Here is a 22,832-nt window from a genome sequence, read left to right as displayed (position 1 = left end):
GAAATTAAACAGCACACTTTTAAACAACCAATGGATCAAAGAAGAAATCACAAGGGAAATTAGAAAATACTTAGAGATGAATGAATTTGAAAAAAAAAAAAAGCAAAACTTAAGGGAACCAGCAAAAGTGGTGCTGAGGGGGAATTTTACAGTTATAAATACTTATATTAAAAAATAAGAAAGATCTCAAGTCAGCAACCTACTTTACAACTTAAGGAACTGGAAAAACAAGAACAAACTAAACCCAAAGAAAATAATATAGACTAGAGCAGGAAAAAACTAAATAAAGAATGGAAAAGCAATACAGAAAATAATGAAGCCAAAAGTTGTTTTTTTCAAAAAGATCAACAAAATTAACAAACCTTTGGTTAGATGGACAAAGAAAAAAAGGGGAAGATGAAGAAGACTGAAATTACTAAAATCAGAAATGAAAGTGAGGACATTATACTACCAATTCTATGGCAATAAAATGGATTATAAGAGATTAGAGTGAACAGTTGTACACCAACAAATTGGATAAGCTAAACAAAGTGGACAAATTCCTAGAGGCACAGGACCTACCAAGACTAAATCATGGAGAAGAAAATATGAATAACCTATAACCAAGGAGATACAATCTGCAATTTAAAATCTTCCAACAGAGAAAAGCTCTGTACTTGATAGGTTCATTGGCAAATTCTACCAAACATTTAGAGAACTAATATCTATATTTCTCAAACTTTTCAAAAAAATAAAATGAAGAGAAGGGAACACTTCCTAACTCATTCTATGAGGCCAGCATTACCTTGATATGAAAGCCAGACAAGATACTACAAAAAAATAAAACTACAGACCAATATCCCTTATGAACATTGATGTAAAAGTCTTCAAGAAAATACTACCAAACCAAATTCAGCAGCATATTAAAAGGATTATATAACATGACCAAGTGGGATTTATTCCTGGAATGCAAGGATGTTTCAACATACAAAAATAAATTAGTGTAATACACCACATTAACAGAATGAAGGAAAGAAACACACATGATAATCTCAATTGATACAGAAAAGCATTTGACAAAATACAAAATACCATTTCATGATTAAAAAAACACTCTATAGACTAGAAACAAGGAAAGTATCTTCACAAATACCATATGCTAATGCATATATATGGAATCTAAGAAAAAAAATGAATCGTCACATAATAAAATTCATATATGAAAACCTACAGCAAACATCATACTCAGTGGTAAAGCGCTGAAAGCTTTTCCTTTAAGATCAGGAACAGGCAAGAATGTCCACTTTCACTACTTCGATTCAACATAGTACTGGAAGTTTTAGAGCAGTTAGGCAAGAAGTAGAAATAAAAGTCATCCAAATTGGAAAGGAAGAAATAATCTCAATTTTTATCTGTTATGATCTTATATGTAGAAAACCCTAAAGATTCCACACAAAAGAAAAAACTGTTAGAACTAGTAAATGAATCCAGCAAAGTAGTAGGATACAAAGTCAACAAACAAAAATTAGTTGCATTTCTATACACAAACAGTGAACAATCTATAAAGAAAATTACCAAAACAATTCAATTTACCATAGCATCAAGTAAAATAAAATATTTAGGAATTAGCTTAACTAAGGAGGTGAAAGACTTGTACAAGGGAAACTACTACTATTGCTGAAAGATTCTAGAGAAGACATATGTAAGTGGTAACACATTCTGTGTTCATGGATTACAAGACTTAATATTGTTAAGGTGTCAATATTAGCCAAAGCAATCTGTGCATACCATGCAATTTGTATCAAAATCCCAATGATGTATTTGTGGGGAAAAAAACCCATTCCAGAATTCATATGGAAAATCAAGAGACCCTCAAATAACCAAAACAACGTTGAAAAAGAAGAACAAAACTGGAGGACTCACACTTCCTGAGTTCAAACTTAACTACAAAGCTACAGTAATCAAATGGTGTAGTACCGGCATAAAAACAGACATATATACTAACGGAATAAAATAGAAAGCCCCAAAATAAACCCTCATGTATATGGTCAATTGATGTTGCCAAGACCATTCAATGGTGAAGGGACAGTCTTTTCAACAAATGGTACTGGGGAAACTAAATACCACATGCAAAAGAGTTGGACCCTTACCTAACACCATATACAAAAATTAAGACAAAATAGATCAAGGACCTAAATATAAGAGCTAAAACAATAAAACTCTTGGAAGAAAGTATAGGGCAAAAGCTTCATGATGTTGGATTTGGCAGTGATTTCTTGTGTATGACACTAAAAGTACAGGTAACAGAAGAAAATAGACAAATTGGACTGAGTGAAAAATTTTTTAAATTTGTGCATCAAAAGACACTGTGAACATAGTAAAGAAGCAACCTTCAGACTAGGAGAAAATATTTGCAAATCCTATATCTGATAAGGGATTAATGTCCAGAATATATAGGGAACTCCTAAAACTCAACAATAACAACAATAACAAAGTAAAACCCAATCAAAATATGGTCGAAAGACCTGAATAGACATTTCTCCAAAGAAAGTATTTGAACGGCCAATAAGTACATGAAAAGATACTCAACATCACTAATCGTTAGGGAAATACAAATCAAAACTACAATGAGATACTACTACCTTACACTCATTAGGATGGCCACTGTCAAAAAGATCAGAAAACAAATGATTTGGTGAGGATATGGAGAAATTGGAACCTTTGTGTACTGTTGGTGGGAATGTAAAATGGTACAACCATTGTAGAAAAAAAGTGTTTTCTTTTAAGGAACTTACTCTTGAAGGAACTAAAATTACCATATGATCCAGTAATTTCGCTTCTGAGTATATGCCCTAAAGATTTGAAATCAGAGTCTTAAAAAGGTATTTATAGACCCATGTTCAAAGCAGCATTATTCACAATAGATAAAATGTGGAAGCAACCTAAATGTTCATTAGTGAATGAGTGGATAAGTGAAGTGTAGTATATCCATACAATGGAATATTATTCAGTCTTTTAGAAGGAAATTTTGTCATATGCTACGATGTGGATGAGCCTTGAGGATGTTATGCTAAGTGAAAGAAACCAGTCACGTAAAGACAAAATACTGTGTGATTCCACTTCTGTGAGGTGCTTAGAGTAGTCAAAATTATAAAAACAGAAAGTTGAATGTTGGTTGCCAGGAGCTCTGGGAAGGAGAGAATGGGGAGTTTGTTCAATGGGTGAAGAGTTTCGGTTTTATAAGATGAAAAGAGTTATGGGGATGGATGGTGGTGATGGTTGTACAACAATGTGAATGTATTTATTACCACTGAACTGTGCACTTAATAATGGTGAAGATAATAGGACTTCCCTGGTGGTCCAGTGGTTAAGACTCGACACTCCCAATGCAGGGGGCCTGGGTTCAATCACTGATCAGGGAACTAGATCCCGCATGCCGCAATGAAGATCCCACGTGCCACAACTAAGACCCGGTGCAGCCAAATAAATAAATTTTTTTTAAAAAAATGGTGAAGATGGTAACTTTTGTTATGTGTATTTTACCACAATAAAAAAAAGACATAAAAATGGGTAAGAGGGAAGATGCTTCTTGAAAAGTATCTCATATACCTTAGAAGGCATATAGCCTGGGCTCTGGAATCAAACTACCTGGATACAAATTCTCACTCCATAATTAGCTAATTTTTAATTTTGAACAAATTTCTTCACTTCTCTAAAACTCAGTTTTCTTACCTATAATATGGGGTTAAACAATAGTACCATTTTCAAAGAATTGTTTAGTCTTTTAAAAAATATCTATTAAGGGCTTCCCTGGTGGCGCAGTGGTTGAGAGTCTGCCTGCCGATGCAGGGGACACGGGTTCGTGCCCCGGTCCAGGAAGATCCCACATGCCGCGGAGCGGCTGGGCCCGTGAGCCATGGCCGCTGAGCCTGCACGTCTGGAGCCTGTGCTCCGCAACGGGAGAGGCCACAACAGTGAGAGGCCCGCGTACCGAAAAAAAAAAAAATCTATTAAGCACCTATAGCATATAAGGAACTGAACATTAGGTATTAGGAATAGAACAGTGAATGAAATACATTTGTTCTAATCTTTATAGAGCTACTATTTTACCAGGTATGAAGAGTAGTCATTAATTATGTGATTACTGTTGTGTTACATGCTAAATGAATATTTACAAGGTACTAGGGAAGCATAAATGGGAACTGACCAAGCTAGGAGGGTCAAGAAAGGCCTCCATGAAGAAGTGATATTTAAACTAAATCCTGAAGGATTAGGTTTTGCTTATTAGCTAGGCAAAAAGGGAGGTGAGGAATGATCTAGGCAGAGAGAATAGCTCCTAAGAGAGCTCTGAGGTGGAAAAGAGGTTGTGTAATTCAGGGAACAAAGGAAGGCCACTGAGGCTGGACCCTTGTGAACAAGAAGTGAAGGCAGTCAATTTGGGCAAGTGAGGTAGATTTACGGGCTGGAGCATGCTGGACTTTGTAGGTTCAGTTAAGTCTGTGACTTTAATCATAAATATACATTCCTGAAGGGTATCAGATATGATCAGATATACATATGGATATCTAAAATGGATTTCGGGGGGGGGGCAAATATGGATTCAGGAGACCAATTAGATTATCAGAGTAGTCTGGAAGAGAGATTATTGGTGACTTGGACTATTAGGATAGCCATCTAAATAGGGGAGTCAAGAAATATTCACCTTGGTAATGGATATGTAGGGTAAGGAGGATGAGACCAAGGTTTCTGGATTTTGTACTTAGATGGATGATAGTGCCATTATTTGACATAGGAAAAATGAGAAGAGTACCAGGTTTATTAGAGAAGAGCCCCTTGTACTTAAGGGTGATTTTTTTTTTTTTTTTTTTTTGGTCAATAGAATTTTAAATGGCAGCTTTGAGCAAAAGAGACATTATTTGCTGCAAAATGCCAAATAATTTATTTAGGAATTCCACACTTATGTGATAGGAAACCCAGTGTTTTGCCTTCACAGATACTTACCATCTGTGAAGGTGTGGGTGTGCGCACATGTGTGTGCACACACACACGTGTATATATACCTCTCCCATTCACACCCTGCCAACCTCCAACCCATAAACCACAGTGGTTTCCATTTGACAAATGGCATGGTTTGAGCTTCCAAAAGAGAATGAAAGCTATTTCAACAAGATGTGCCCAGCATGGGTTCCTTGGTTGGCTATGTGCATTCAGAGCCTTTGGACTTAAGCCTTGTATTGGTAGGAATCTGGCTATGAGAGGCATAGAATGCAGGCATATCAAATTTGCACAAAACTAGGAAGGATAGGCTGTTTTTAGAGTGATAGAAATAGGACTGATAAAGATCTCAGTGGACTGGCATTCAGGTTGAAAAAAATCAGCTACAGGATGCAGGGTGTGGTGGTAACCTAGCTTTTCTGTTGCATCAGTGGAAAAGACTCAAGGTTGGAGGAAAGACCTATAGGTTTTAGATGACTATGAATTTAGTATGTCTGGAGTGAAACATGACTTCTGAAAAAAAACTAATGTCATATCATATAGTTGAATGGTGTCTAGAACAAGAGAATAACAGTCCCTCTGCAGAATAGAGAGTAACCTGATAGGTAAAGAGAATGTAAATCATGCAAAATAAGAAATAAATGAAGAAACTGGGACTCAATATACATGAGAACTGTTTTTAAATTTCTGAATGGTTCTCCTAGGGACAACGGAACACCCCTGTTCTGATTGCATAGAGTAATAAGAAGACCAATGACCAGTGGGTCAGTGGAGAGTGATAGGGCTAGGAGCAGGGACAGACATTGACATAAACATAATAAATAATTAGAACTGTCTAAAATTGGAAAGGTCTGCCTTGGTGAATGGTTGGTGGAGACCCTGTGGCTGAGGATGTCAGACCCATATTGAGAAATCCCTACATTATCTGGGAGGACGAACCAGTTAATGATCTAATCATGGAGCTTTCCACTCTGAGAATCTCTGATTTTCTGTTCTTCAGGTTCCTCCCTCTAGTGTTTTATGATGATGCTTATAGTGGTGCTGTCATTTTTTACCTCAACTTTCACTGCTTAACTATTTTCTCACTGGCATCAGTATGCCTGATTCCATCTCCTTTTTCATTGTTTTTTGTTTGTTGGTTTTTTGGTTTTGTTTTTGTCTGTTTTGTTCCCTGGTCCTTGCTTGTATTCCAAATAGATGGCTTTACTTGAATAACTTCATTATCATAAATAAATTAGGCCTACAGAATCAAAGAATCTGAGAATAAAAAGAAGCCGTAGAGCGTAATCATTGCAACCTCCTACTAAGAAAGATACAGTGATGTTGGGATAAGTCACTAGACGTGGAATCAGATGTCCTGAATTTGAGAAGCTGCTTCATCATTTACTGACTTCACAATCTTGTGCATGTTGTTTTACATTCCTGAGCCTCTCTTTTCTCAGTTGCAAAATAGGGATAATAATAGATATATTAGAGGGTTGCTGTAAACATTTAATGAGTTAAATGCTTATAAAAGTACCTCTCTCACCATCTTACTTCCAATAGACTCAATAAATATTAAAGCCAAATGCCGTTATTTTATGCATAAAGAATTGGAGACACATAGGTCATGTTGATAATAATGGCTAAGCTAGAATGAGACCCTGGCTTCCTAGCTCCCAGCACAGTAATGTCAGCATACCAATACTGCTTTGTAAATGCCTCTAGAACCTACTCATTCTTTCATTCCACAAATATTTAGAAGCACCAAGTAGATAGTTGGCACTGGAATTAGAGACAAATAACTTACGATCTAGTAGAAAAGACAGATAACAGACATTTAAAATGCATTGCAGTTAGTGCTGCAGTAAAGCAGAGTGTGCCCAGGGTATTTGGGGACTTCAGTGAGGCACATAACTCAAACTGGCAAGTGGGGAAAATAGAAGACATATCCCATAACTTCAGCAACAGAACTAGGAATAAGAGGTGAGAAAGAAGTAGGATATTGCATAGAGAAGGGGGTAACATGAAAAATTCCTTTCTTCCTTTTACTCACTTTACAAATTCATCCAGGATGACTACATACTGTACATTTTTGTTTTTTAAGTGCTGGGATTTTTTTTAATGTTTTTATTCTTCTTTTTTCCATTTATTTTTAATTTTTTTAATTTTTTTATACAGCAGGTTCTTATTAGTTATCAATTTTATACACATCAGTGTATACATGTTAATCCCAATCTCCCAATTCATCACTCCCCACCTCCTCACTGCTTTCCCCCTTGGTGTCCATACGTTTTTTCTCTGCAACTGTGTCTCAATTTCTGCCCTTCAAACCAGTTCATCTGTACCATTTTTCTAGGTTCCACATATATACATTAATATACAATATTTATTTTTCTCTTTTTGACTTACCTCACTCTGTATGACAGTCTCTAGATCCATCCATGTCTCTACAAATTATCCAATTTCGTTCCTTTTTATAGCTGAGTAATATTCCATTATATATATGTACCACATCTTCTTTCTCCATTCATCTGTCGATGGGCATTTGGGTTGCTTCCATGACCTGGCTATTGTAAATAATGCTGTAGTGAACATTGGGGTACATGTGTCTTTTTGAATTGTGGTTTTCTCTGGGTATATGCCCAGTAATGGGATTGCTGGGTCATATGGTAATTCTATTTTTAGTTTTTTAAGGAACCTCCATAGAGTTCTCCATAGTGGCTGTATCAATTTACATTCCCACCAAGAGTGCAAGAGGGTTCCCTTTTCTCCACACCCTCTCCGGCATTTGTTGTTTGTAGATTTTCTGATGATGCCCATTCTAACTAGTGTGAGGTGATTCCTCATTGTAGTTTTGATTTGCATTTCTCTAACAATTAGTGATGTTGAGCAGCTTTTCATGTGCTTCTTGGCCATCTGTATGTCTTCTTTGGAGAAATGTCTATTTAAGTCTTCTGCCCATTTTTGGATTGGGTTGTTTGTTTTTTTAATATTGAGCTGTATGAGCTGTTTATATATTTTAGAGATTAATCCTTTGCCCATTGATTCATTGGCAAATATTTTCTCCCGTTCTGAGGGCTATCTTTTCGTCTTGTTTGTAGTTTCCTTGGCTGTGCAAAAACTTTGAAGTTTCACTAGGTCCCATTTGTTTATTTTTGTCTTTATTTCCATTACCCTAGGAGGTGGATCAAAAAGATCTTGCTGTGATTTATGTCAAAGAGTGTTCTTCCTGTGTTTTCCTCTAAGAGTTCTATAGTGTCTCGTCTTACATTTAGGTCTCTAATCCATTTTGAGTTTATTTTTGTGTATGGTGTTAGGGAGTGTTCTAATTTCATTCTTTTACATGTAGCTGTCCAGTTCTCCCAGCACCACTTATTGAAGAGACTGTCATTTCTCCATTGTATATCCTTGCCTCCTTTGTCAGAGATTAGTTGACCATAGCTGCATGGGTTTATCTCTGAGCTCTCTATCCTGTTCCATTGGTCTATATTTCTGTTTTTGTGCCAGTACCATATTGTCTTGATTACTGTAGCTTTGTAGTATAGTCTGAAGTCAGGGAGCCTGATTCCTCCAGCTCCATTTTTTTTCCTCACGACTGCTTTGGCTGTTCGGGGTCTTTTGTGTCCCCAGACAAATTTTAAGATTTTTTGTTCTAGTTCTGTAAAAAAATGCCATTGGTAATTTGATAGGGATTGCATTGAATCTGTAGATTACTTTGGGTAGTAGAGTCATTTTCACAATATTCATTCTTCCAATCCAAGAATATGGTATATCTCTCCATCTGTTTGTGTCATCTTTAAGTTCTTTCATCACTGTCTTATAGTTTTCTGCATACAGGTCTTTTGTCTCCCTAGGTAGGTTTATTCCTAGGTATTCTATTCTTTTTTTTAAAAAAGAATACCAATTATTTATTTATTCATTTTATGACTAGTTCACTTATGACTAATAAATGACTTATGACTAATTTATGCATTTATTCTAGCCCTGGGCTAGATATAGGAATACAGAGAAAAATATGGTCCTGTTCTTTTTTTTTTCTTATTGAATCCAATTTTACCACCCCAGTCTTTTTTAAATTAATTAATTTTTTTACAACTTTATTCAGTATAATTGCTTCACAATGGTATGTTAGTTTCTGCTTTATAACAAAGTGAATCAGTTATACATATACATCTGTTCCCATATCCCTTCCCTCTTGTGTCTCACTCCCTCCCACCCTCCCTAGATTATTCTATTCTTTTTGTTGCAGTGGTACATGAGAGTGTTTCCTCAATTTCTTTTTCAGATTTTTCATCATTAGTGTATAGGAATGCAAGAGATTCCTGTGCATTAATTTTGTATCCTGCAACTTTACCAAATTCATTGATTAGCTCTAGTAGTTTTCTGGTGGCATCTTTAGGATTCTCTATGTATAGTATTGTGTCATCTGCAAACAGTGACAGTTTTACTTCTTCTTTTCCAATTTGTATTCCTTTTATTACTTTTTCTTCTCCGATTGCTGTGGCTAGGACTTCCAAAACTATGTTGAATAATAGTGGCAAGAGTGGACATCCTTGTCTTGTTCCTGATCTTACAGGAAATGCTTTCAGTTTTTCACCATTGAGAATGATGTTTGCTGTGGGTTTGTCATATATGTCATATATGGCATTATGTTGCAGTAGGTTCCCTCTATGCCCACTTTCTGGAGAGTTTTTATCATACATGGGTGTTGAATTTTGTCAAAAGCTTTTTCTGCACCTATTGAGATGAGCATATGGTTTTTATTCTTCAGTTTGTTAATATGGTGTATCATATTGATTGATGTGTGTATATTGAAGAATCCTTGCATCCCTGGGATATATCCCACTTGGTCATAGTGTGTGATCCTTTTAATGTGTTGTTGAATTCTGTTTGCTACTATTTTGTTGAGGATTTTTGCATCTATATTCATCAGTGATATTGGTCTGTAATTTTTTTTTGTAGTGTCTTTGTCTGGTTTTGGTATCAGGGTGATGGTGGCCTCATGGAATGAGTTTGGGAGTGTTCCTGCCTCTGTAATTTTTTGGAAGAGTTTGAGAAGGATGGGTGTTAGCTCTTCTCTAAATGTTTGATAGAATTCACCTGTGAAGCCATCTGGTCCTGGACTTTTGTTTGTTGGAAGATTTTTAATCACAGTTTCAATTTCATTACTTGTGATTGGTTTGTTCGTATTTTCTATTTCTTCCTGGTTCAGACTTGAAAGGTTATACCTTTCCAGTAATTTGTTCATTTCTTCCAGGTTGTCCATTTTATTGGCATAGAGTTGTTTGTAGTAGTCTCTTAGGATGCTTTGTATTTCTGCAGTGTCTGTTGTAATTTCTCCTTTTTCATTTCTAATTTTAATGATTTTTTTTTTTTTTTTTTTTTTTTTTTTTTTTTTTGCGGTATGCGGGCCTCTCACTGTTGTGGCCTCCCCCGTTGCGGAGCACAGGCTCTGGACGCGCAGGCTCCGGACGCGCAGGCTCAGCGGCCATGGCTCACGGGCCCAGCCGCTCCGCGGCATATGGGATCCTTCTAGACCGGGGCACGAACCCGTATCCCCTGCATCGGCAGGCGGACTCTCAACCACTTGCGCCACCAGGGAGGCCCTAATTTTAATGATTTGAGTCCTCTCCCTCTTTTTCTCGATGAGTCTGGCTAAAGGTTTATCAATTTTGTTTATCTTCTCAAAGAACCAGCTTTTAGTTTTATTGATCTTTGCTATTTTATTGATCTTTGTTTTCTTTGTTTCTATTTCATTTATTTCTGCTCTGATCTTTATGATTTCTTTCCTTCTACTAACTTTGGGTTTTGTTTGTTCTTCTTTCTCTAGTTCTTTTAGGTGTACAGTTAGATTGTTTATTTGAGGTGTTTGTTGTTTCTTGAGGTAGGATTGTATTGCTATAAACTTCCCTCTTAAAACTGCTTTTGCTTCATCCCATAAGTTTTGGATTGTCATGTTTTCATTGTCATTTGTCTCTAGGTATTTTTTGATTTCTTCTTTGATTTCTTCAGTGATCTCTTGGTTATTTAGTAACGTATTGTTTAGCCTGCACGTGTTTGTGTTTTTTACGTTTTCTTCCCTGTAATTGATTTCTAATCTCATAGCATTGTGGTCAGAAAGGATGCTTGATATGACTTCAATTTTCTTAAATTTCCTGAGGCTTGATTCGTAACCCAAGATATGATCAATCCTGGAGAATGTTCCATGCACACTTGAGAAAAAAGTGTAATCTGCTGTTTTTGGATAGAATGTCCTATAAATATCAATTAAATCTATCTGGTCTGTTGTATCATTTAAAACTTGTGTTTCCTTATTAATTTTCATTTTGGATGATCTGTCCATTGGTGTAAGTGAGGTGTTAAAGTCCCCACTATTATTGTGTTACTGTCAATTTCCTTTTTATAGCAGTTAGCAGTTGCCTTATGTATTGAGGTGCTCCTGTGTTGGGTGCATATATATTTATAATTGTTATATCTTCTTCTTGGATTGATCCCTTGATCATTATGTAGTGTCCTTCCTTGTCTCCTGTAACATTCTTTATTTTAAAGTCTATTTTATCTGATAAGAGTATTGCTACTCCAGCTTTCTTTTGATTTCCATTTGCATGGAATATCTTTTTCCATCCCCTCACTTTCAGTCCGTATGTGTCCCTGGGTCTGAAGTGGGTCTCTTATAGACAGCATATAAATGGTTCTTGTGTTTGTATCCATTCAGCGAGCCTGTGTCTTTTGCTTGGAGCATTTAATCCATTCATGTTTAAGGTAATTATCAATATGTATGTTCCTATCACCATTTTCTTAATTGTTTTGGGTTTGGTTTTGTAGGTCCTTTTGTTCTCTTGTGTTTCCCACTTAGAGAAGTTCCTTTAGCATTTGTTGTAGAGCTGGTTTGGTGGTGCTGAATTCTCTTAACTTTTGCTTGTCTGTAAAGCTTTTGATTTCTCCACGGAATCTGAATGAGATCCTTGACGGGTGGAGTAATCTTGGTTGTAGGTTCTTCCCTTTCATCACTTTAAATATGTCTTGCCACTCCCTTCTGGCTTGTAGAGTTTCTGCTGAGAAATCAGTTGTTAACCTTATGGGAGTTCCCTTGTATGTTATTTGTTGTTTTTCCCCTGCTGCTTTCAATAATTTTTCTTTGTCTTTAATTTTTGCCAATTTGATTGCTGTGTGTCTCAGCATGTTTCTCCTTGGGTTTATCCTGTATGGGACTCTCTGCGCTTCCTGGACTTGGGTGGCTATTTCCTTTCCCATGTTAGGGAAGTTTTCGACTATAATCTCTTCAAATATTTTCTCAGGTCCTTTCTCTCTGTCTTCTCCTTCTGGGACCCCTACAATGCGAATGTTGTTGCATTAATGTTGTCCCGAGGTCTCTTAAGCTGTCTTCATTTCTTTTCATTCTTTTTTCTTTATTCTGTTCCACGGCAGTGAATTCCACCATTCTGTCTTCCAGGTCACTTATCCGTTCTTCTGCCTGTTATTCTGCTATTGATTCCTTCTAGTGTATTTTTCATTTCAGTTATTGTATTGTTCATCTCTCTGTTTCTTCTTTAATTCTTCTAGGTCTTTGTTAAACATTTCTTGCATCTTCTCGATCTTTGCCTCCATTCTTTTTCCAAGGTCCTGGATCATCTTCACTATTATTCTGAATTCTTTTTCTGGAAGGTTGCCTATCTTCACTTCATTTAGTTGTTTTTCTGGGGTTTTATCTTGTTCCTTCATCTCGAACATAGCCCTCTGCCTTCTCATCTTGTCTATCTTTCTGTGAATGTCATGTGTTTATTCTTTCTTTCCTTTCTTTCTTTGGCTGCATCAGGTCTCAGTTGTGGCATTTACAATCCTCGTTGAGGCATGTGGGATCTTTTGTTGTGGTGCATGGGCTTCTCTCTAGTTGTGGTGTGCAGGCTTTTCTCTCTCTAGTTGTGGTGCACAGACTCCAGGGTGTGTGGGCTCTGTAGTTTGCAGCACTCGGGCTTTCTTGTTGAGGCGTGTGAGCTCAGTAGTTGTGGCACATGGGCTATGTTGCCACATGGCATGTGGGATCCTATTTCCCTGACCAGGGATCAAACCCACGTCCCCAGCAGTTGGAAGGCAGATTCTTTACCACTGGACCACCAGGGAAGTCCCTTAAGTGCTGGTTTTATTTTTAACTTAGAACTTCTGAATATGTTACAATAATTGGGTTTTTAAAATTGAAAATCAATATCTAGGTGCATTCAATAAGATATTTATTTTAACACCCTATATAGCCAGTGTTGTTTTAGGCACCAGGATCAGAGAATTGAACAAAACAAAATCTTGCCCTCATGGAGCTTATATTCTAGCTTGGAGAGAGAGGAAATACATACTAGTTTAGACCATTGCAATGGGAGAAAAATAAAGCTGAGTAAACAGGAAAGGGAAGTGGGTTTGGGGGAGAAGAATGTAACTTTTAAAGAGATAGTCTGGAAAAGCTTATGGATAAGATGGTATTTGAATAGAGACCTAGAGGAAGAGGGGAATGAATCATGAGGATACCTGGGAGAAGAGTATTTAGGCAGAGGAAATAGCAGAGCAAGAGCAAGAACCATACAGACAAAGTGTAATACATGAATTCAGAGAGGTAATTGGGGAAGTAGACAGATCAGGAAGGGCCTCTTTGGCCATTATGCGGTTTTGGACTTTAGCTTTGCAGGAGATAAGAAGCCAGGGAATCTTTTGAGCAGAAAAATAATATGATTCAGCATTAGTAACAAAGAAATTTCCAAGCATCAAGACCACTAAGGCATGCACTATAGAGCTTGCTGAAATTATATTATTTAGGATTTTGGAAAATGTATAAACAGAGTCTGAAAAGCATAAATATATTAAAAAGGGTAATAATATTTGGGATAAAATGCAACATCCTCTTTAATATTGTCTTGATATTGTTTGTGAAATTTAAAAAAGATAATGTTGAAAAACTATTAGCCATTCCTATGTAATTTCTTTTCATGCTTTCAAGCCAAGTAAATCATCAGGGTAAATATCATTCATGAGTTCTATTTTTATACATAATACAACATGAGCATAGATGTTTTATAAAATGTCAATGGTGAAAAGACTGTTGTAGTCTGAAGACAATTTAGCTAAGGAAATAAAATGGTCCCAGCACTGTGGAAACCTGTGTGTGATGCTGGAGCCCTTCCACATTTTTTTCCCTTTTTTTCCCCTATACTCTGACATTGACTTGACAGGAGCTTTCTAAACAATCTCGTATTGGTTCTCAGTGAGTTTAGTTCATATTCTGACCATTGTGAACACACCCTACAACTTAAAAATACTTAAGCCCAACTTCACAATACTGAAAATTAGTTGGATAGAATTACCACTGATTACCAAGTTAATTTTCTCTCTTATGGAATCATGTTACAGATGGATAGATTTATACTACTAATAAAAGCATCTTTCTGGATTGCAAAAAAGAATGTAGAAAGTTTTCAAAACTACTTTGGTGGTGGGAGGTAATGGGGGAAAGAAAGAGTATGCGCTCGTCTTTTAAAAGTGATAATGACTTTTAATTTAATTTTGCTAAAACACTTTGCCTCAGAGCTTAGCCCTATAGATATTGGGTTTCTCCTTGGAGTAGGTTTAGAGAAGTAGCACAGTACTTATTCTAGCCCTGATGGTTTCTTCATTCTCAGGAAAATCTCCTTCTCCTCTAGACCATTATTTCCTCAAATATAAAGTGAAAAAAATTGATTCTAAGTTTCTTTCTTGATCTAAAACTATATGAAATATCTGCAAATTTTGAGAAAGCCAAATATTTTTTGAGAGGAAGGAGAAATTTTATAAATAAGATTATTACATGAAATTACTTATACTTTGCTGCTACTATAAGAGTAAGATAATAACCACACCAGTGTATTCTAAAGAAATATACTAAAGGAAATACCTTGCATCCATTGAAGAGCAATTGTGGTTTTTAGATTTCTGCCTCAGGAGTGACAGATTCAGAAGAGATAAAAGCTACAAAGCTCTGTTTTTTCCCAGGCCAGGCCTGGTACGTACCAGCAGGTGGTAGTTACAAGCACTGCTGCATGTTGGGAAGGCAACCTTCCCCTGCCCTCCACAGACCACCCACCCTAGGATGGAATGTGTTCCAGACTCAGGTAAGCCAGGTGTGCAATAGACAGCAGGCAGGGGGGAAGGGAGGATGTTGCTTGCACACCTTTCCTAAAGGACAGGCCCCTCAGCTTGCAGTGTGCCCTTGGCCCAGCAGCTGTGTTAGAAGGAAGTGCAAACTCAAGTGTTAGTCTATAAGCGTATATCAGAACTCTAGGTGTGCATTTCATCTACTAAGTGTCCCAAAAGAGCAGGCTGTTAACGAGTTACTTTACCTCTGGCAAGTAACAGTGATACCCAACTAGACAAAAGACAACAGTGCAGAGTACTGCTCTGAATAGAATATCCTTTACAGTGTAGATACCTTCTCCTTAAAGTTTCTCTTTATCAAATCTCATTCTTGAAGACTAGAAAGAACCTTTTGTCTAACTGAAGATAAAGCCCTTCATACTTTAATTCAGTCAATTTTGAAATTCTTTCTTAGATGAAACATCAGTTTCCTATTTAAAACATTGTGGTAAAAGGATTTTAAACCAGCAAAAGAAAAATCTATATATATGGATGAGGAGAATTTCTGTGACCGTTTAAATAAAATAATGTCCTTATGAGACAAAGACTTCACCAAAGGTTACAAGCAAAAGAAAACTCTATTCTCAGCAGTGAAAGGATCAATATTAAATAAGGAAATTAGAGAGAAAAAAACAAATTTGGGGTGAAAATATGATGAGGTGAGGGGCTTAGACTATTGGAAAATAAGAAACCATAGTGAGAAAATAAAAGACTGTTCAGTACAGTGAGGGACTTTAGACTGAGGTCTGAGGTCCCAGGGTTCACCATGGCAAGCTTGGCTCCTTCAGGCCACAAGTGTTCTTCATATAATTGCCAGATTGTTGGAGAAGTTTTTCAATTTCTGTTTACTTTATTAAAAATTGCCAAAATGGTGTTTCTAAAATAAAGCAGAAAGCCCCAATGAAATAGAAAAATCAAAAGTTGTCAGTTGTGGACAGAGAAAATAAGAAAAGTATAAAAATATATCTGATTTACTTTACATTGAGCTTATTTTGGGGGGGCTGATGAAGAAGTAACATTTGGTCCTTGAACCACATTTATGGTTTCTGAATAATAAGTTTAGTATATTTCACCCATAATTTTTCCAACAACCTTTAAATAAAATATTTTCATGCCCTTTGGTCAAGAATAAAGTTCAAATTAATTAAGAGCTTTTTTTTTTTTTTTTTTTTTTTTTTTTTTTTGCGGTACACGGGACTCTCACTGTTGTGGCCCCTCCCGTTGCGGAGCACAGGCTCCGGACGTGCAGGCTCAGCGGCCACGGCCCACAGGCCCAGCCGCTCCGCGGCATGTGGGATCCTCCTGGACCAGGACGCGAACCCATGTACCCCGCATCGGCAGGCGGACTCTCAACCACTGTGCCACCAGGGAAGCCCTAATTAAGAGCTTTTAATGGAAGAGACATCAGAAAGGCAATGTTTGGCCCATGATCAGTTTTCACCTCCCTCCAATTGAGACAGTTGTTCCAGAATCCTCAGCAGAAGAGATGGCCAGTGGGAGGAAGTCAGTGTGGGGTAAGAGAAAGCACATGGGCTTCAGAGTCTGATAAACTCAAGTTCAAGTCCCAGCTCTTCTATTAACTAGCTGTGAAACTTGGACATGTTGCTTGCTATCTCTGAACTTTGATATGTTAATCTGCAAAAATTAAATGTAATGGTATGAGGAAAATGCTTAAGTATCTGGCATAGAAGAAAAACTTGATAAATGTTAGTTTTCATCCTTTTTTCTTTGCCGCCCCTCAAATAAGTAAGGATCATAATTTAGCTTTATTTTTGATATCTTAAGGTTGTCATTTTGAGCATAAACAGTTACACTGATTTATAGTAAATAATAATTTCAGTGCAAATAAAGATGAGTGAGTCCAGTAAAAATAACATGTCTCACATTGCAGTGCCTTTAGCATTCTTATATCTGTTTTTTCTTATGCTTCCAGAATTAGTGTTACATTTTGCTACTGCCTACCTCTAAAATGGCTACCACTTCTCTCTTTTATATTGTTCTTTCTGTTCTACTATAAACCAGTAAACCACAGCTTTCTACACTTACTTGTAAAATCAAAGTATACAGGGTCTAAATGATCCTTAGAATAAGCAGAGCATCACTTTATTCCTTTGACCATGGATGTAGTAGATATTCAAATGTTAGATGAACAGGTGATTAAATAAATGACACTAATTTGGGCATCTCAGAAGTCTTTAATGTCTTTGTGATTCTCAACTATATTCTTAAAAGATGCAATTATTGGATAAAATACTTGTAGAGAAATGAAAGATTGCTAAATGCACATGTGTAGTGTTTTATTTGAAATACTTAATATCAGTACAAGGTTTTTGAAAAGAAAGGAATATGAAAATCTGTGATGTATGAAGAACCCTGACATTACCCAGAAATGTGTTTCTCATTTTCTTTCTGTAGTTTGTAAAAGAAAAAGAAACTTGTGTCTTTAGGTGATTTATTGAGTTAATTTTTAAATGTGGCCAATTGAACACACAAGTTACATTCTCTCTCTCTGGAGGCCCCCACTAATATTATAGTAAATAGATAAACAGATAAAATTCTAACCCCTCAACGACAAAGAGAATGGGAAGGAAAGGAAAGCAAGTATGTTTTAATCTGGAAAGCAGATGACTGAAAAATAGTTGCCTAAAAGCTAAAACCTCAATTAGCAGGAGGTCTTACTACCAGAAGAAAACCTGTGCCACGTAACCCCAGAAGGCTCAAAAATTAGAGTTCCCAAGTATCTCAGAAAATGAGGGTACAAGTAGGGCTGGAAAGAGGAGGATTGGTTGAAAGTCTAAATAAGAGGCAGTTCAGATGCCCTAGATCCCATCTGCTACATGTACAGCCAAGTGAATGCCCCTCCCCAAACACTGGCAGAAGACAAGAGGTTGAACCAAAGTTACTCAGGACATGGGGACACCAGGTACAGCCATACAGAAATCATACAAAAACAAAATGATTAAGTGAAAATCTGTTCCTTAAACACTGAGACACTCAGCCCCTTCTTCTATGAACCTCTGAGAAAATGAGCAGGCTATGTCATATACTCTAGGCTTAGAGGGCATAGGATTCCATTCTTGTGACACTAACTGTCCCAGGAGAATAGACCTACAAATATTGACAGTTGGGATTCCCCAGCTGGGTCTCTGCTTAGTCATCCAAATTGAAGCCCCTCATGCTGACTTTGTATCCAGCTTGTGATTAGATCTAGATTGTGAAACACTGAAATCCATCTATGCATTAATCTTAAGTATGGACAGAAATCCCCAGATTACCACATATTTAAGGAAAGCCTACAACCTGAAATACAAAGAAAGAACTCAAAGGAAACAAAGACCATGCAGGAAACAAAAGAATATCTTTAAAAATTAGAATTTCACAGAGATGAGAAAATATTGCAGCCATGAAGCAAAAACAAAGTACTGTAAAAACAAAACAGGGAGCCCAAAAGAACTCCTGAAAATTAAAAATACAATTGATGGGGCTTCCCTGGTGGCACAGTGGTTGAGAGTCCGCCTGCCAATGCAGGGGACACGGGTTCGTGCCCCAGTCCGGGAAGATCCCACATGTCACGGAGCGGCTGGGCCTGTGAGCTGTGGCCGCTGAGCCTGCGCATCTGGAGCCTGTGCTCCACAACGGGAGAGGCCACAACAGTGAGAAGCCCGCGTACCGCAAAAAAAAAAAAATACAATTGATGAAATGAAAAATTCAGCAGAAGGACTGGAAAATAAAGTTAAGGAACTTGCCTAAGAAGTAGGACAAAGTAAAAAGATATGAAAAGCAGAAGAAAAAAATACAAGAAAATTCAAGACTCAGTTCAGGACCAAAATCCAACACAGAAAATAAATGAGAGGAAATTAGCAAAGAAGTAATACAAGAGATACCTTCAGAAGTGAAACACATGACTTTCAGATTGAAAATACCACTGAGTTTTTGAACAAAAAATGAAGGAAGACCTATACCATGACAGAAGAAATCAGGGGTAAGAAGTGCCTAAAAGTTTCCAGAGAGGACAAAATAGGACATGTACAAAAACGTTAGGAATTAATTGGACTTCTGAAGAACAGTACTTAAAGTAGGAAACAATGGGGCAGTCCTTAAAAACTCTGAAAGAGGGACTCCCCTGGTGGCACAGTGGTTAAGAATCTGCCTGCCAATGCAGGGTTTGAGCCCTGGTCTGGGAAGATCCCACATGCCACGGAGCAACTAAGCCTGTGTGCCACAACTACTGAGCCTGCGCTCTAGAGCCCACGAGCCACAACTACTGAACCTGCGCACCTAGAGCCCGTGCTCCACAGCAAGGCAAGCCACCACAGTGAGAAGCCCACGCACCACAATGAAGAGTAGCCCCCACTCGCCACAACTAGAGAAAGCCCACGCGCAACAATGAAGACCCAATGCAGCCAAAAATAAATGAATAAATTAAAAAATTTATTTAAAAAAAAAAACTCTGAAAGAAAATTAGTTCCAACCAATATTAGTTCCAACCAAGAATTCTATATCCATCCAAACTGTCAGTCAAGTATAAGGATGAAATAAATATACTTTCAGACATAAAAGGTCTCAAAATTTTTCCTCCCATGCACCCTTTCTTTGGAAGTTGTTTGGAATTCAAGAAATAAAGGAATCTAACTCAGGGTCGGGGGGTGGGGGTGGAAGGAATTCTTTGGATGAAGATGAAGGGCATCTCAAAATGAGAGCTGTATAGTATGCCTAGAGAGCAACCAGTCCAGATTAGAGCAGGAGGATGGCAGTTGCAGGACAATTTGTCTCCATTGGAGGGAGAAGAAGAATCAACAATCCCTGATGTGTTTGAACTTGAGAGGAAATTCCATTTTAACCAGAAAGATTGACAATGAACTAGTGATACATACATAAGAAATTCAACATCTGAGTGAAACCAAAAATTTGTACAAGAAAGTAAATGTAATCATTTACTAAATAGCTTAACTGTGAATAATATTTGTATAGTCATAGTGGAAGAAACAATATTATGCTGTCGGTAGTGCTGTGGACCAGATGTTCTGATTCTCCCCCTCTTACCAAGTACATAGTAGAATGACGTTTCTTGTCTCCCTTGTGGTTGAATTGGACTATGTGATTCGTTTTGGCCAATAAGTCGTTAGCAAAAGTGATGTGTCATTTCCAGGCAGCTCATTTAATGTTGACACAAGACCCTCCAGAGATATTTTTTGCTCTCTGCCACTGTGACCTACAGTCCTCTGTACTGTTCAATACACTAGCCACTATTTAAATTTAAATTAACTAAAATAAAAAATTCAGTCCCATGTCTAACTAACTACATTTGAAGTACTCATTATCCACATGTGACAAGTGCAGATATACAACAGTATAGATTGAAACATTTCAATCATTTTAGAAAGTTCTGTTGGGCATTGTTGCTCTAAATGATGGTTGCTTTGTCACCTAGACTTCGAAGTAAAGACAACAGGAGCCCCAGCCAGTCTCAGATGAACATGTCATTTGAATGAAAAATAAAGCTTTATTGTTTGAAACCACTGAAATTTTTGAGGAATTTTTCACTGCAGCATAACCTAGCTTATCCTGACTTATACAGAAATTCTTGATTCAAACGCAACTCCTAATACCACCTTCTGTATTGGGATAGGCTAGATTATGCTAGTCACAGCTTGAAGAAGCTCTGTGACTGTTTTATAGAGTTTCAAAGGGAACTTCCATCAGCACATACTGCAGAAAGATCCTACTGTAATTACTTTGGCTTAGGAATGGCTCAGTGGTTAGCGATGGTCAACAGTCTTAAACAAGCCTATTCTCAGAAAAGTAACTTTCATGGAATGTCTAAATGAACAACAACAATAAACAATGGAGGGGATATTTGCTTGTGTTTATGAAGATCTTCCTTTTGAATCCTAGTGATCATTTATTCCTCTATCTTTTGATAGAACTGGTGCAGATAAAGAATGAGAATGAGGCAAAGACTAGTTGTTACTAGATAAGTGCGTTTGTAAAGTTATTGGTAATAATTTACCAAGTGATTTCCCATTCGTCATCTTATTTGAACTTCATGGTAGTCCTAGCAGGTAGACAGATACAGAACCCAAAGCTTGGAAATGTGAAGTATTTACATACAGTCATGTGACGTGCTGGAGGAGGAACTGGAACTTAACTACAGTGCTATCTGATTCCATGTCCAAACTTCCTTCCTCCCCACCTTTAGCTTCTTGTCTCTGCCCCTTTCTTGGTAGTGAGGCCTTCAGGAGCCCCTCTTCTCTGTGGGAAGAGTGAACCCTTCTGTAGCCAGCATCACATGCCAAGGCAGAATAATTATGTATCTAGCCACTGGTAATTATGTATCTAGCCTGGTAATTATGTATCTAGCCACTGTATTTCTAGTCATCCTCTCTGCGAGAGCTGATGTTCATACACAGTAGTATTTACTCCTGGTAATAGTAGGAATCACAGTAAGAGTAGCAGTTACAGTAGCAGATGGCACTTCTCTAGGACTTACCTATGTGCCAAACATTGTTCTAAGAATTTACATATGTTGATTCATTAGATACTAAGATTATCCTCATTTAACAGTTGCGGAAACTGAGACACAGAAAGGTTAAGGAACATGTCTAAGATCATATAGCTGCAAGGCCAGAACCCAAGCCCAGGTTCTGACTCCTTGTCCAGCTTTTAACAGGCATATTACTTCCTGTAAACCATAAATAAACAGAGCTCAATATGACCCTATGTATTAGGCAAAAAACTATTTTACCATTTTGTAATAAGAAATGCAAATTTTTTCCTAAGAGAGGAATTTAGATTAAATATTTTAAAAATTCACTTTAACAAGAAACAGTGCTATCAGTTTAACAACTGGTTTGTTTTCTGAGTTTATACAAATTTGTAATATACTTTATTCAATTGAATAACTAATATTTATTGAGTGCTTATTATGCACATAGGCACGAGCTAAGCATTTTATGTTATTAGCTCATTTAATCCTCACAAGAACCCTATGTTATAGGTAATGTCATTATCCATGTTTTATAAATGAGAAAATTGAAGCTTGGAAGAAACAACCTATCCAAGGTCACCCAGCTAGTGGGCGCAAAGCTGAGATTTGAACTCGACAATCTGACCTTAGAACCAATACTCAAACATTCAAATGGCACCTCTAGAATTTCAAAGTTATTTCTGATTCCAGAAATTTTCCATATAATCTCTGTTCATTTTTGGTGGTTTTATTGAAACACAATTACTGTATTTTTTTTTCCATCTAGGTTTATGTTCCAGATGAAAATAATGCTATTTTGGGAAGAAATACAAATAAGCAAGTTTTCGAAGGCTTGACAACTGGACTTCTCAAAGTCAGCGCTGTGGTTTTTGGCTGCCTGATTGCCAATCGACCAGATGGAAACAGCCAGCCAATTACACCAAAAATATCAACACAGGAAATGAAAAGCAAACCCTCACAAGGTGATGCTTTTAACAGTCGAGTTCAGGACCTCATCAGGTAAATTTCTAGATTTCTTAAAACTGTCTTTTTTGTTAAAAAATATATATTAAAATAATTTAAGTCTCAGGGCCCATGTGATGGCAATCTTTCTCACACCATCCACAAATTCCTAATACAAAATATACCACATTTTTTAGAGAGCAGGAAAATCCTATTAATGAAAAGCATTACAATTAGAGCTCATTTGTCTTTCTTGATATTTAGATATTTGATATTAGAATAGGTAGTGTCCAAG

The 22,832-nt window shown here is 37.1% G+C and overlaps 1 protein-coding gene across 10 annotated transcripts in view; it reads left to right on the top strand.

Moving 5' to 3' along the window:
* SCAPER (S-phase cyclin A associated protein in the ER) overlaps positions 1–22,832 on the top strand; it is a 498,644-nt gene that overhangs the window by 399,507 nt on the left and 76,305 nt on the right. For all 10 annotated transcript variants that reach the window (XM_060096948.1, XM_060096953.1, XM_060096954.1 and 7 more), the window contains one exon: positions 22,362–22,594. In XM_060096948.1, the coding sequence (XP_059952931.1) occupies positions 22,362–22,594 (233 nt within the window). The remainder of the gene's footprint in view (positions 1–22,361; positions 22,595–22,832) is intronic.

Source organism: Mesoplodon densirostris, chromosome 4 (genome assembly GCF_025265405.1).
Source record: "Mesoplodon densirostris isolate mMesDen1 chromosome 4, mMesDen1 primary haplotype, whole genome shotgun sequence".
Classification (NCBI taxonomy): domain Eukaryota; kingdom Metazoa; phylum Chordata; class Mammalia; order Artiodactyla; family Ziphiidae; genus Mesoplodon; species Mesoplodon densirostris.
The sequence above is the reverse complement of the archived record's forward strand: the minus strand, read 5'-3'. Positions and strand labels throughout refer to the sequence as shown.